We start from the raw sequence: 14,851 nt of genomic DNA, 5'->3' as shown, positions 1-14,851 counted from the left end.
TCTTCCAAATACACAATTTTGTATATCTTATGTTGTGATAGTGTTACTTTTAAGCTCTATGGAGTTTACAAGGAATCGCATGCGCACAGTCTCATTTGATCCTCAAAACTGATTTTCAGAAGTAGGTGGAGGAGTTAGCATTGCTCTTCTTTTTACCAGCAAGTGGGCTACTTTTGATATCCAATAGGATTTATTAGAGATAGTAGAACCTAAAGCATCTTCCAGAAAGATTTCATTTTCAGGAGTCAGAATGAATACTCCATAAATTTTTTTTTCAAACCTGTCAAAGCCTTACCTAAACAAAAAATCTTTAAAAACAAAGAAAAAATGTCATACTATGTGCTTCTGCTGCTGCAGTCCCCAGCTGAGGACGTCACGCTGCTTTTAGGTTGAAAATTAAATTTAGTTGCCACTTGATAAATATCTTTTGAGTGAGGATGGGTTTCCTTGAGGAAATTTTAAAGGAGTACCAGGACTTAGGTAAAATTGGGTTTGGGGGTTTTATTTTTGGAGCTCATTCCTGTAAAACATTTTTATATAAGCTGGAAATTAACTAGTAAAATAGTTTACAAAGAGCAGAAAAGGGAGCCTTTTATTACTGAAAAGAAATATTCTGAATCCAGAGTGGAATCCTGAGTAGCTCTGATGCCTTGTCAGCTCCTTTACTATATAGGAAGACAAAGAAAGAAGTTCTCAAAAATATGTGTCACACTTTACAGTTAATAAAATACAGATAAAATTTGATCCTTGCAAGCAATCCTGTAAGGCCAAAAGGGTTTTCTCAACCAAGCTCCCAATTATTCTTCATCTCAGAGGTCAAGGGATTTCCTGAATAACTAAGATCCACAGGTTATTGATAGACTCATTTTAGCTATTCTATTTGACCTCTTTCCTTGTCAAAACCATTTTGATTGAGAGGTGAAAGATAGAAATAGTATACTACGTGTTTCTGCTCTTTTTCCTTCCCTCTCCCCATGCTTTCCTATACCCTTTCTGGAAGTGTACGGAATATAGCCAAAGAATGGGGACCGCAGCAAGGAAGGAGGGGAAACAAGGTGCCTCAATTATCTCACCACATAATTACCAGCTAGCTATCCAATGTCATAAATAAAAAGTCCATATTTGAAACAGAGCAGAATGTAAAGACTTAATTTCACAAAATTTTGTCAGTTTGAGTTTTAATTCATAACAACAGCTCATATGGCTATTGTAATCCATATTTAAGAATCTGAAACAAAGTATAAGAACATATGTTTTTGTCTTGATGTAGATGTGTTCTATCCTTTCTATTGACATTTAGTAATTCACATATGATATAAGGAAAAATTCTCAAGCCGAACCCTTAACGAACCAGAATAGAGCTCCCTTTCTGCCCAGGCAAAAAAGCAGAGTCTGATACACATTTGGCATCAGAATATTCTATTTATAATATCTTGGATTTTAATCTTTTGGGATATGTGCCTTTTCACTATGCAAGTTCCCAAAGGCTCTCACACTGTTAAGTCATTTTCCCGAAAGTTCTTTATTTTCTCAATTTGGAATACTGCCTTCATATATGTTTGGAAGTTGGGCTAATTTTATTTATTTATTTAAGATTGTATTTATTTATTTGAAAGAGAGAGAGCATGAGTGAGGGTGGGGAGATTGACAGAGGGAGAGGGAGAAGCAGGCTCCCTGCAAGCAGTGAGCCCCAGGACACAGGGCTCTGCCCCAGGACCCCAGGATCATGACCTGAGCAGAAGGCAGACACTTAACCAACTGAGCCACCCAGGCGCCCCTGGAAGTTGAACTAATTTTCATTTCCCCTTCAAACAAGTGGAAAACTACATGCCTTCCAACAGTTGACTGACCCCCTGACCTTTGTGAAAACATGAATTATTCAATATATACCTAATGAAAAGTAATTTCCACGTTGTAGTTAGAATCAAGTGATTTTGTAATGAATATAATTTTGAATAGAAATGAAACAATCTATAAGCATGACAGTGGGTCAATCAAGAAGAAAGTATTCTAATGCCAAGTGTCACAAAGCATACAAAAAGCCCTCGATTCATTAATTTTACCAATTCACAGCTACAGCTCTCAAAATCAAATTAACCTTTTCTACCTCAAAAGAATTCATAGTCCTTAAATATGAGTGTCCAAAATTATGTGACACCAGACACCAACATTAGATCTGATTTGATGTCATTTCTCTAATCAAAAAAAAACACCAAGACAGCATTCCTGTTATTCACCCCAACCTGTCAGCAGCAAGCTTAAAGCATGGAAAAACAGACCCCTCATTCACTTTTCTATCCACAGATTTTCCTATCCATACAGTTTATGAGTGTCTCTAAGAACAACTGAGGAAGTGGGTTTGTGATAAACTCATGCGCATTTTAAAGCTTACAGCAATTAGAAGTTTATGAATATGGTAGCCTTTCACTTATATAGAAAGCCAAATATGAAAGAGACTTTCATTACGTTTCAACTTGCAACTTCCTAATAATTATTAATACCACTTTCTATTTCAGTGGAGAAATACAGTTGTCAAGCTATGGTTATTTAGAGTAAGATCCAAGCATAATCATATGAATTTTATGGATGTTTCACCTTTAATCAAGATCAAAGAGCAGCAGAAAGGGGGGAAAAAAAGAAGCTGGTACTATTTAATTCTTAAAAAGAAAAGAAAAACTAAAATGTTATAAAATTACTAGAACGTTTCCGCTTCTCAGGTATTGCATTTTTTTTTATTAAAAAAAAACTATTATAAAGGAACTATCAATCTATTCAATTAAGTATCTCACAAATGGATTGTACTTTAAGTTTAAAATGACTTGCGTTAGAATCTCAAATGCCACCTTCAAATACCTGTGAGGAGGCATTTTCTGAAGCATAATCATATGAAAACTGCCACGTTCATTCTAGGCTGTGCCAATGCAATGAGCAAACCAAAATATGGAACTTACCTTATTATAAACAAATGGCAAATTGCAGGCACTTTTGAGCTTGCAGGTGTCTAGCATCGTTGATTAGAAATAAACAAAACATCTTTCATCCCAGTGAGCAAACTGCATATTCAGACTTGGCTTTCTTCCCTGAATCCTTTCAAGAGAGGCTGTTCACCTCCAAGGGCTAGTAACAGCCTCTTCACAGAGCACTTGCTGCTCTGAACTGCAGCCACTTAGAATGAAAGTAAGAGGAACCCGTGATGCTTAAATACGGTAGCTTCACATTCACAGGATATGACTCAACTCTCTCTCACACCAGTCGGGGTGTTCCCCCTCCCAAAACTGTTAGATTACATAACAAACATCACATTTGGGGTTCGAACCAGTTTGTAAACTCAAATGTAAACACTGCACCCATTAAAATCAAACGTGTGTTTTTAAAATAATCACCTCTTCCCTGTGGCACAAGCCACAGATGGAAAGGAGAACAAGGTGGCACAGAGAAAACTCTTCTGCTTTCTCTCTGCAGTGAATCAACATCAAGTTATTAAATGTGTGTCGACTTGCTGGCATCGCCCTGAAAGAGGCACGCTAAAGTCACTAGCATTCCCTGTGGTTCATCAACACTGTGTAGACCCAAACTCTTATCTCAATGTGCAAGAAATGGCAGTTCTACACAACACAACAGAATCTCCTTCACGAAGTAGGGAATGGAAATAGATCTTTGTGGTTTGCTGTTGCTGATTCCCACAGAAATCCTGTCCCACGCTGTCATTACCTGGCGATGCTTGCTCTGCCTACCTCTCCAATTCAGAGCCCTCCTTTATCTGTTTCGTGAACATTTCTAAAGGAACATGACTAATGACACAACTCCTTTAGTAAATGTGGCAATTTTCTTTGCTTTCTCCGCCACCCACTGCCTCTTAACTCTGAGCTGTGTTAAGCTTGATCACACATTGAATTATTATATTTATACACCTCAGTCAATGAATATTACAGACTTGATCCTTGGAGAAAATCTACTACATAAATTCAATTGCCATTGGCATGATCAAGGACAAAAAGATGAGAAAGCGTGTCATTTATAGCAAATTGAAACCACATAGACTAGGACTGTTCAATAGACATATAAGGTAAGACACATGGGTAATTTTAAACTCTTTAATGTAGTCACATTAAAAAAGAGAAATACGCAAAATTAGTTTTAATAATGCTTACCCCAATGTATCTAAAATATTACAATTTCATTGCATAACTGACATAAAAATTATTAATTATCTTATAATTTTTGTACTACTCTTAGGGATCTGATGTACGCTACTCTTAGGGATCCGATGTACGTTTTACATTTATAGCACATTTTAATTCAAAGTAGCTATCATCGAGTGCTCAATTGCCATATGTGGCTAGTGGCTACTGTATCTGCAGTATAGGTCTGGAGTTTGGGATTCACTTTTCATCCTCAATTTGCAGTTCAAACATTCTCTCTTTAGAAAGGTCTGCCCTTACACCTTAGCTAACTTTCCCCAATTATTTTCCATCTCATGATCCTTTTCATTTCCTTCATAGTGCATCACAACCTGGAATTTTCTCCTTTATTTGTTCATTTACTTATTTATGGTCTGTGGTCCCTAACAATAATGTAAGAAATCTGAGGGCAGAGATCTTGTAGTCAATATTTTATCCCCAGCCTCTGGCATGGTGCTGAGTATATAGTGGTATTTAATAAACACTATTTAGTAAATAAATAAACAAAATATAGAATTTAGGCTAATATTCGGCAAATAATACAATATTTAAAAAGGTGTTCTAAGACAAGGTATTTATCATATAAAAGATATAACCTATCATATCACTGAACTTTCACAGCAAATATATTAAGACTTTTCCTGAATTGGAAAAATTACATCTTTCTCGTAATGTTAATGATCTTCAGTCTATTACATGCTTTATTTTCATATACAATAGTATTTGTTTCATTATTCTAGTAAATACTTGGAAACATACTTATATGAATACTTTGGGTCCTTATAAGATAAACCTGTACACCATTAGGATGCCTATTCATCTCCTACTCATGAAAACATAAAACATTATAAGACATTTGTAGGAGACATTGATATATTTGCCTGACTGGCATATGTGCCTCCTCCTTCTGATGTCATCATTCTGATTTTCATTTGACAAGTCACCCATCCATCCCTCCATCCCAATAGGTACTGTTTGGATAATGCTGACCAGGCCCCAGAAGTGGGCATGTGACCCAGGCATGACCAACTAGTGTATACTATCTACAGAGTTACAGTGATAGGGTCAAGGATGGGCACATAACCCAAGCTGGTACAGTGACAGTCAACACTCTACTTTTGCAGATAATATGAAAGAGGTTGTTCAGTTTACAGATCATAAACCTAGAACTGCTGGTTGACATATGTGCTACTACATGAGGTGAGTTGTCTAAAAATGAAGCCAATCAAGAGAAAAACAAAGTCAAAGATGTGAAGGGCAGATTCCTGATGCTATTGTGGTTCCTAGATCTGGCCACTCCATTAAGTCACATTTGCTCCTGTTATAGTGATGAATGCACTAGAACATTCACTGCAGAATTGTTTTTCATAGTGAAAAAATGGAAACTTTGCAATGGGCCATGAACAGCAGAAGGGTTAAATAAACAATGGGTTCGCCATACTAAGGAATATTATGAAGTTATTAAAAAGAACCAGGCTATCTAGATCCACCACCCTGTAAGACTCCCTAAAAAATATTAAATAGAAATGACACATTCCAGAGATGTACATTATCTCAGTTATGGGAATATAGATTTTTACATGCAAATTCACAGAAAGGAATCTGGATGGATTATGCACCAATTTTGGACAAGTCATTATATCTGGGAAGGAGGTTTGAAATAAGGAAGTGATCCAATCTTTTTGCTCAGTGTGTTATCCATTTCATAAATCTTACAAAAATAAATTCACATATTCTGTAGAAAATTTGAAAAGAACATGTTATTTTTAAAACAGAATCACAATTTGATATTTTATAAGCCTATATTTTACTATATTATTCTCACTCTAAGTGGACTACCCTATTATTATTTTTAAAACACTGTAGCAAATAGGAAAGTGCTCTTCTCTCCTTCCATCTTTTGATATTTATTACTTTTAAATATATGATTTTTTAAATTTAAAAGTCTACTTTTTTCAGTTATTTATCTCTATTTCTTGGGTCAGAAATATGGAGACTAGTAAGTGTTCCTCAGTCATTACTCCTGAAGCATTCCCAGCAATAGTATCAGATTGCATATCTAAAGGGGAACTTAGAAGAACTCCTAATTCTAATGGGCACTTCAGTTCAGCATTTATGGAGCATCTGCTGGGTGCCTGTGTTGTGTTAGAAAGCATACACAAGAAGAAGTACCACATAACCAAGAGATATACAGTCTAAGTGAGAAAAAAACTTGTAAGCAAATGATGATGATGATGATGATGATGAAATGAAGAAGTAACGGTGTTCTGGAAACTGTGCTAATTCATTATTTAATAGTAGTTTAAATAACATGGAGTAAATGTTACTGTAAGAGATATATATAAGGTCTTTCCAAAACAGAGAGAAGAGAATATGCTATCACATTGTACCCCAAAGATCAATCAATACATAAAGTGGTCATATTTGAGGTAGTATGGACCAGAGAGATATAGCAAGAACTAGACCTGATATTTCTATTTTCCCAATCGGATCATATGTAAATTAATTCTAATACAGTTAGAAGACTAATAGCAATTAAAAGCTGGGCTATTTGTTTGAAAAAGATGCTTCCTTGGAAAATTTCATTTTTACAGTTAGTGATTTGATCACATAATGATACCGCCTCCATTCATTAGAGACAAAGTTAAAAAAAAAAACAAAGCCCAATAGTTCTTAGGAATCCTAGGAAGTAGCGCATCTATTTGTATCAGATTATTAATAATTTATAACACTAAAGTTAGAAATAAACTCTTGTTCCTTGAAGAAATCCACTGGTGAACAAATTTTGTTTAGGCATCCAAATGTACTTTGTTTGCAAATACGAATGTTCACATTCTGTTTCTCTCCTTGGAGGTAATATCTATGGCCTTTACAAAAAAGTACAGAATATGAGAGTACTTAATATTCTTCACCCAGGAGGAAGAAAAGACCGTTAAGCTAGAAAGACAAAAGGGTGGCCTGCAGCATCCCGTATTTCCTAAGGAATGATTAAGGGTATCCCACTTCCTTGAAGCTATGAGTTTTACATCACTGTAACCCAACAGGGCTTACAAACTAAAATGTGGTTTCAGTACTTGGGAGTGACAGTGAAATGAATCCCGAAATGAGAAAATAAGACTGCTGTCTGAGAATTAAATGAGAAAAGGAAAACTACAGTAATTCAGAGCATAGCTAAATGAAGGCAACGTTAATAGTCAAAATGAAGCAAATGTACGCCTAGAGGCATGCGTGGAACCAGCAGGTAACGCAGATCAAGGCCAGGGATGGGGCTGGGGGAGGGGGGGGGAAGCACAGTGACTGAATAAAGGGCAGACCTCAAGCCTCGTCCGAAGGGGACAGTTTCCGCTCAGTCTCAGAGGACTGATGTGATGTCCAGGAGGGCCAGGCCTTCTTCCAGAGAGGCTAGAGCTCTGGATGGTTATGTGAATACTCCTGATTTCTAAATCTTACCCTCCATACTATATAAGAGAAAAACAAAAGCTTGGGAAGACCAGCTGTGCCTCATGGACAGTCAATCTCAGACCCTCAGGCATGGCAATAATCTGAGCATACTAGCTCTATTAACAGAGCCTATTGACAGAGTTCAGACCAAAAAAAAAAAAATATATATATATATATATATATACACACACACACACACACACACACACACACACACATACAAAGCAGTCTCAGAAGCAAGCAAAGGTAATGGCTGTTCAAACACTGGGAAAGGGTGCTCTGGATGGGGGGGCATATCCATTCCTCCTGTGGATCTCCCCCTCTAATTCCATGAAATCTGAGTCTAGGAATTAACTGCCCTTATGATTCCATGCTCCTCAAGCTGCTTTCTGAATAGAATGTGGTATCCTGTTGGCATGCCTTCCAGGAGAACTTGCTGGAAACCCGAGGGACTTGAGGGGCAACTCAGTAGCTATGTCCTCATTACAAATTAATAAACTGATAGCCTGGTTAGAGAGGTGGCCTGGCCTGTCTACAAGCACAAACAGGCTGGATGGGAGCATGAACTGTCAGGATGAGGAGTTTCACTTATAAATGGAAACACTGGCATTCTGATCCTGTACATTAGTCGTATGAGCTTCGTTAATATGAGCAAAGCTCTGGGGGACAGATGAGCTCTGGAACTGCTGACAAGTGTGGTTTCTAGGCCCACAAGACTTCAAGCCCGACCACGGATAGTCCCTAACACAAGATCCCTAGCACAAGTCCACTTGCAGAGCCTCTGGGGACATTACATAACTTATCTTTCAGCCTCCCTTCCCCTATATTCTGTCCTTGTGGCCATGCCTTTTTTTTTTTTTTTTTTTTTTTTTTTTTTTGTGGCCATGCCTTTTAAAGGATCCCTATCTGGTTCTCAGAAGATCTAGAAGTAGGGGCACCTGAATGGCTCAGTGGTTGAGTGTCTTCCTTTGGCTCAGGTCGTGATCCCGGGGTCCTGGGATCAAGACTGCATCAGGATCCCCATAGGGAGCTGCTTTTCCCTCTTGCCTATGTCTCTGCCTCTGTGTCTCTCATGAATAAATAAATAAAATCTAAAAAAAAAAAAAAAAAGAAGATCTAAAACTGACCTAGAAGTGTGAAGAATTAAAGATAAAACCCAATGTACACAAAGGAACAGAAAGTTCATAGGGGAAAAAGGGGGGAGGAATGGGGGGAGGGAAAAAATTTTAAATAGAAAGTTTATGGAAATTTAAAGATGTGTTTGCATTCACTGGTGCTAGGAAGCAGACACTGTGCTCTGAGCTTGCCATACACCATCCCATAAAATCCTAAGAAACTGTGAGGCAGGCAGCACTACTTTTGTCAATCATTCTATTTCACAAAAAGGAAACTGAGGCTTAATGAGATAAGTCACTTGAGCACACCTACACAGCTGACAAGTAGTGGAGTGGAGGTGAGTACCTGTAGCCTCAAACACTTGTTTATACACTTTATTATACTTGTTTTTAAATTCCAAATATGCATTTTGCACTTATTACACACCAGGCACTGTTCTAACTATTTGACCGATTTTGGCTAATTACTTCCTCATAACAAACTTATGAACTGGGCACTAAAACATCCGAATTCTGTAAAGGAAACTTAAACAGAGAGAAGTTAAGTAACTTGCTCAAGATTATCCAGCTGGCAGGTCGGGCTCAGGTGTCCTTGCTCTGTCTCTATGCTACTCCCACCAGATTGCCCCAGAGAAAACTGAAGAAGATTCCAATTTTAAATATTCATTTTAGTGCTATTGTAAGTGCAGTTTTCCGGGAGGATGGACAGAAATACAGGGGAAAGACATCTCTTATGTCTTATCATTTCTCTTTATTATATACCGAAGAGAAAAACTGCAATTCTTCTGTATTTAAAAATTGCAGACCAAGTAAACAGCACAGCATACTTACAGGCCCAGGTCTGATTATTCTTGGGAAATACAGCCAAAAAGGGCAGCAAATTTAATTCTATATCTTTTTTTCCCTCACTACTATAGAGGGAATAAAAGGATACTTATTTATGAATTTATAAATTGTGGGAGATAAAGGTTGAGAAATCTAAGATGAAGCAAATATTCCAGAATTTAATTTAAAAGACATTTTGTCTTAGAAACAGACCAAGTTTAATGTCAGAATAAAAGTTCTTTGAGCATAAAGAAATCGATGTGGACATCTCCTACTTTACTTTTTCTTTTTAAGATTTTATTCATTCATTCATGAGAGAGAGAGAGAGGCAGAGACACAGGCAGAGGGAGAAGCAGGCTCCATGCCCAGAGCCCAACGTGGGACTCCATCCTGGGATTCCAGGATCACACCCTGGGCCAAAGGCAGGCGCTAAACTGCTGAGCCACCCAGGGAACCCCTACTTTAATTTTTTTTTTTTTAACTAATAAAAATTTTTTTTTTAATTTATTTGTTCATGAGAGACACAGAGAGAAAGGCAGAGACATAGGCAAAGGGAGAAGCAGGCTCCTCGCAGGAAGCCCAATGTGGGACTTGATCCCTGGACCTGGGATCACGCCCTGAGCCAACGTCAGATGCTCAACCACTGAGTCACCCAGGTGTCCCCTAATATTTATTTTTGTTAAAAAATACATACTCTGTAAAACCAAAAACTCAAAACAGTATTGAACAGTATTAAGCACAGTTTAAAAGCCTCCAACCTTGCTTCCCTGTTACCCAAAGCTGACCACTCTAAATTTTGTGATTTCTTCATTTACCAAGAATATAGGATCATATATATGATATAGGTGCATGCTTTTTACACCACAAAAAGAATATATCCTATATTATTCTACAACACTCTTCTCTCTGACCATAACTTCTCTTTCATGGCAAGATACACACGTTTACATACATGTTTGTCTATTTACTATTTTTGCCAATTTAGCAATTTTATTGATCCATTTTTAATATAAGGCATAGTTGACATATAATAGATTGGTTTCAATATTGGTTTCAGGTGTGTAAGAGACAGTGATTCGATAATTCTATATATCACTCAGTGCTCACCATAAGGCTAATGACATACAATGTCACTATAACACTATTGACTATATTTCTATTGACTATATTTCTCACCCTGCACTTTTCATATCCTCATGATTTATTTTATAACTAGAAAGCTGTACCCTTTAATCCCTTCACCTATTTTGTCCATCCCCCCACCCCCTCCCCTCTGGTAATCACGTTTATTCTCTATATATGTGAGTCTGTTTCCACATTTTTTGTTACTATTATTTGTTTTTTAGATTCCACATGTAAGTGAAATTATATAGTATTGTCTTTCTCTGATTTACTTCACTTAGCACAATATCCTCTAAGTCTGTCTATGTTGTCACAAATAACAAGATTTCAGTCTTTTTTTATGGCTGAATAATACTTCATTATATATATTCATACTTCATTATATATATTATATATATAATACATATAATATATTATATGTATTATATATATACTTCATTATATATATAATATATATTATATATATATATAAATGTGTGTATACACACACACACACACACACACACACACACACCATATCTCCTTATCCATTCATCCATCAATGGGTACTTAGGTTGATTCCATATCTTGGCTGTTCAAATAATGCTGCAGTAAACATAGGAATGTATAAATCTTTTTGAATTGATGTTTCTGTTTTCTTCAGGTAAATACTCAAAAGTCAAATTACTAGATCATAGGGTATTTTCATTTTTAATTTTTTGAGGAACCTCCATACTATTTTTTATAGTAGTTGTACCAACTGACATTCCCACCAACAATGGATGAGGGCTCCCTTTTCTCCACATCCTTGCCAAAACTTGTTATTTCTAGATACCTCCTACTTTAAACCAAGCTTTCCATTCAATTTAAAATGAAACTTTCAGATCCATAAATTATAGACTTTTATTAAGAGTAATACTTTGGAATTGATTTGGTAAAAATAACACCTTCTGACTCATATTGTAAATGCAAGGAGAACTTTTCTATTTAAATGAGAAAAGGCGGGATCCCTGGGTGGCGCAGTGGTTTGGCGCCTGCCTTTGGCCCAGGGCATGATCCTGGAGACCCGGGATCGAATCCCACATCGGGCTCCCGGTGCATGGAGCCTGCTTCTCCCTCTGCCTGTGTCTCTGCCTCTCTCTCTCTGTGACTATCATAAATAAATAAAAATTAAAAAAAAAAAAAAAAAAAAAAATAAATGAGAAAAGGCCTTCATTGGTTCTATGCTAATTAAACAATCCAATTTAGGCCTTCCAAGCCAGGGTCTAAAAAGTTAGCTCCATTCTGAATTTAAATGGTCTCTTTAAGTCCTGGATCTGTTTTACTCCCCTACAAGTCTGTTCGGTTTGATTTAGTTCATAAACTCTTTCAGGGACCACCATCCTGGAGGATAGAGCATACTACTTAACCAGCTCATAAACTGGAACTGAACAAAAAAGAAAAATACCTACAATCTTTTATTTCTTTCAGCTCTCTCTTCTCCCAAACAATCCAACCTTCTTTGCTTAACACAATTTATATAATCTGGTAAGCAACATAGTTTACTCCCCTACCAATACTCCCTCCTAGTCTTATACCTTACAAAATTCTCAACATAGCCCATACTCAAACGGGGCTTGTTTGAAATTATATTTATGATAAAAATATCATTGCCACCCTAACTCCATACTCTTGTTCCTTTGCTCCTTCCCCACCACAAACCTACTTTCTTTAGTGCCTCCTTCCTTATGTCCTTGGAAGACTGGGTTAAAAATAAAACAAAAATAAAAACACTTGTTTCTTATTCCCAGCCTCTCCAAAGAGTAAACAATTCTCAACTTGAGAAATGGCTTTAAGGCAAAGAACAATCCAGAGCTGAATTATAAAATTCTTTGTTAAGAGTTCAGAAGAATCTAAGGCAGTGTCTCTCAGAACATTTTAGATGCATAAAGGCCATCTAAGAATCTTAAGAGTATGCTTTACAAATCCTCTCCATTAAACAACTGGGCTTCTATGTATCATAAGGATGTTATGTTGAGGTATCTAAAAGGGATCCAAAAGTAGAGAAAAAGTATACTCCTGTTTGTGGACTCATAGGAGACCCACAAAGTTTTGAGAATTGTTCTGGAATAGTAACCATCAACTTGGATTAATGAAAAGTAGACTTTGGAAACCTAGTACTACAGACAATAAACAGGCAGAGAGAGGAAGCTATTTAGTTGCAAATAAAGCTTTATCTTCCTTAATGGAGTATAAAGGCTGGCTCAAAAGGCAGAGCCAAGAGCCTATCGGGTGAAAGCAAGCAAGAAAAGATAATTCCAAGGAGCAGGACTACACCCTAATGAAGAAACTGCCAGCATGAGCCTGGGTGGATTCCTTGATTGCTGTGGACCACTGTTGTGTGCCTCCTGCTTCCTCCCGACCACCACCACTTTAAACAGATAAGTCTATAGCAGTTTACTTGTGTCCCATCACTGAAGGTTGGGTGTTGTAGGGAGTGGAGAAGGTGGGGAGATGGTGGTTAAAGGATACAGAGTCAGAGTTACCCAGAGTGAGTAAGTTCTGGGGATCTAATGTGTAGCATGGGGACTATAGTTCATACTATGTTAATATAGTTGAAATCTGCTGAGAGAGTATATCCTAAATGTTCTCACCGCACACAAAAAGTGGTAACGCTGAGGTTAATTAAGTTGGTTGTGGTAATCACTTCACAATGTATACCTACATTAAAGTGCCATACTGTACACCATGAATATAATTTCTATCTGTCAATTATACCTCGATAAAACTGGGAAAAAGGCTTTCCTATTCCACACGCTACTCTTGCAATGCGACTGATATTCCTCCCATCAAGAGATGATGGGAGGTTCCTTCTCCTTGAACAGAATTATGATTATAGCAGAAATAATGTTATGTGACTTCTGAAGACAGACCATCAAAACCGGTTCACAATCTGTCTGTTCTCTTGAGGGCTTGCTCTTAGAACCCAGCCACCACACCATAAGGAAGACCAAAAACTAGGTCTATTGCTCCAGGTGGGCTCCTTGCCAAAGGGCAGCACCAACTTTATTATAGATGTCTGAATAAACCATTTTGAAACTGGATCTTCTAGGCCCCAACTGAGTGATGTGGCAGGGAGCAGAAAAAAAAATCTGTTCTAGCCAAGCCCTGCCCGAATTGCATATTGATGAACAGTATAAATGACTGATGCTGTCTTAAGCCACTAAGCTTGGGACAGTCTGTTTTGCAGCAGTGTATAGCTGGAGCACCTTCATACCGCTTCCTTGCATGCTGTCTTCTATTTATCCCTTCCCCATGAATTTTCTAGGAGATAAAGCTGATCAAGTTATGTTCCAGGCCTTTTTTTTTTTTTTTCACATTAAGATTCCTGCCACTAAACTCATCACTCTGAGGTCATGAGTGATTGCTTAACCTTCTAGTAGCACTAAACATTTACTGAATAAATCAGTTATCAAAATTTTTTGTTCCTGCAAGTTAAATAGGATCTAAAATGGAGTCTTGACTCATAACATGTAAATTTTGTAAAACTGAATTACCAAATTAACAATACTGCTGATTTTCCTTTAATGAGTGTAAGGGGGAAAAATTTAAAGAATTCACTTTCGAATGTTAAAATAGTATGTGCTTATAAATCGTGAGACATCCTTGATGAAAACATCTTATGACTAAAAAGACACAGTGTGAAAAATCCATACATATTTCTTTATAAGCAGAAGATATACTGCTTTGCCTAATCCTTAATAATCTGATTTTGATAAATCCAAAAATAGTTCTGTTTAGCACATAAAAGTACAAAAGAAAAAGCAATTCTTAATATCCCAGGTATATTTATTATTACCATTTCTGAGAATTTCCAAATTTTCTGTTAACATAAAATACTATATATTTTCTTCTGATTCCTTTATTCCTTTTGTTCTATACAACCACTTCCAAATTCCCTCTGTAACGAATTCTTGGTATTTATACTTTTTTCTTTTACTTTTCCTTTTTGCTTCTTAGAGATTACTTCTTCCCAAGGCAGACTGTTTTTTTTATTATTATTTATGTTAAATTCTTGTAAAATCCACTTTCTCCAAGGAGTTTAAGGTGCTTGACATACAGAGGATTTTATTTTTATTTATTTATTTTTGTTTTAATGAACACCTTCCAAGCCTTGAAACAGCAAAGAAAAACAACAGCAAAGCTAAG

General features: G+C 36.8%; 1 protein-coding gene and 1 pseudogene across 18 annotated transcripts in view; both read right to left on the bottom strand.

Annotated features, from left to right (window-relative positions):
• LOC140612941 (developmental pluripotency-associated protein 4-like) overlaps positions 1–3,083 on the bottom strand; it is a 33,421-nt pseudogene extending 30,338 nt beyond the window's left edge.
• The window catches only part of MCTP1 (multiple C2 and transmembrane domain containing 1), a 527,670-nt gene that overhangs the window by 345,060 nt on the left and 167,759 nt on the right, over positions 1–14,851 (bottom strand). Inside the window, exon 1 of one of the 18 annotated variants that reach the window (XM_072791185.1) lies at positions 2,952–3,090. The exons of 16 other annotated variants lie outside the window; for them this stretch is intronic. In XM_072791185.1, coding sequence (XP_072647286.1) covers positions 2,952–3,008 — 57 coding nt within the window. In that variant the 5' untranslated portion in view covers positions 3,009–3,090. Of the gene's footprint in view, positions 1–2,951; positions 3,091–14,851 lie in introns of those variants that run through there. One more of the 18 variants, XM_072791188.1, reaches the window with a different exon arrangement.

Source organism: Canis lupus, chromosome 2 (assembly GCF_048164855.1).
Source record: "Canis lupus baileyi chromosome 2, mCanLup2.hap1, whole genome shotgun sequence".
NCBI classification, from domain to species: Eukaryota; Metazoa; Chordata; class Mammalia; order Carnivora; family Canidae; genus Canis; species Canis lupus.
This window is presented reverse-complemented; position numbering and strand designations above follow the sequence as displayed.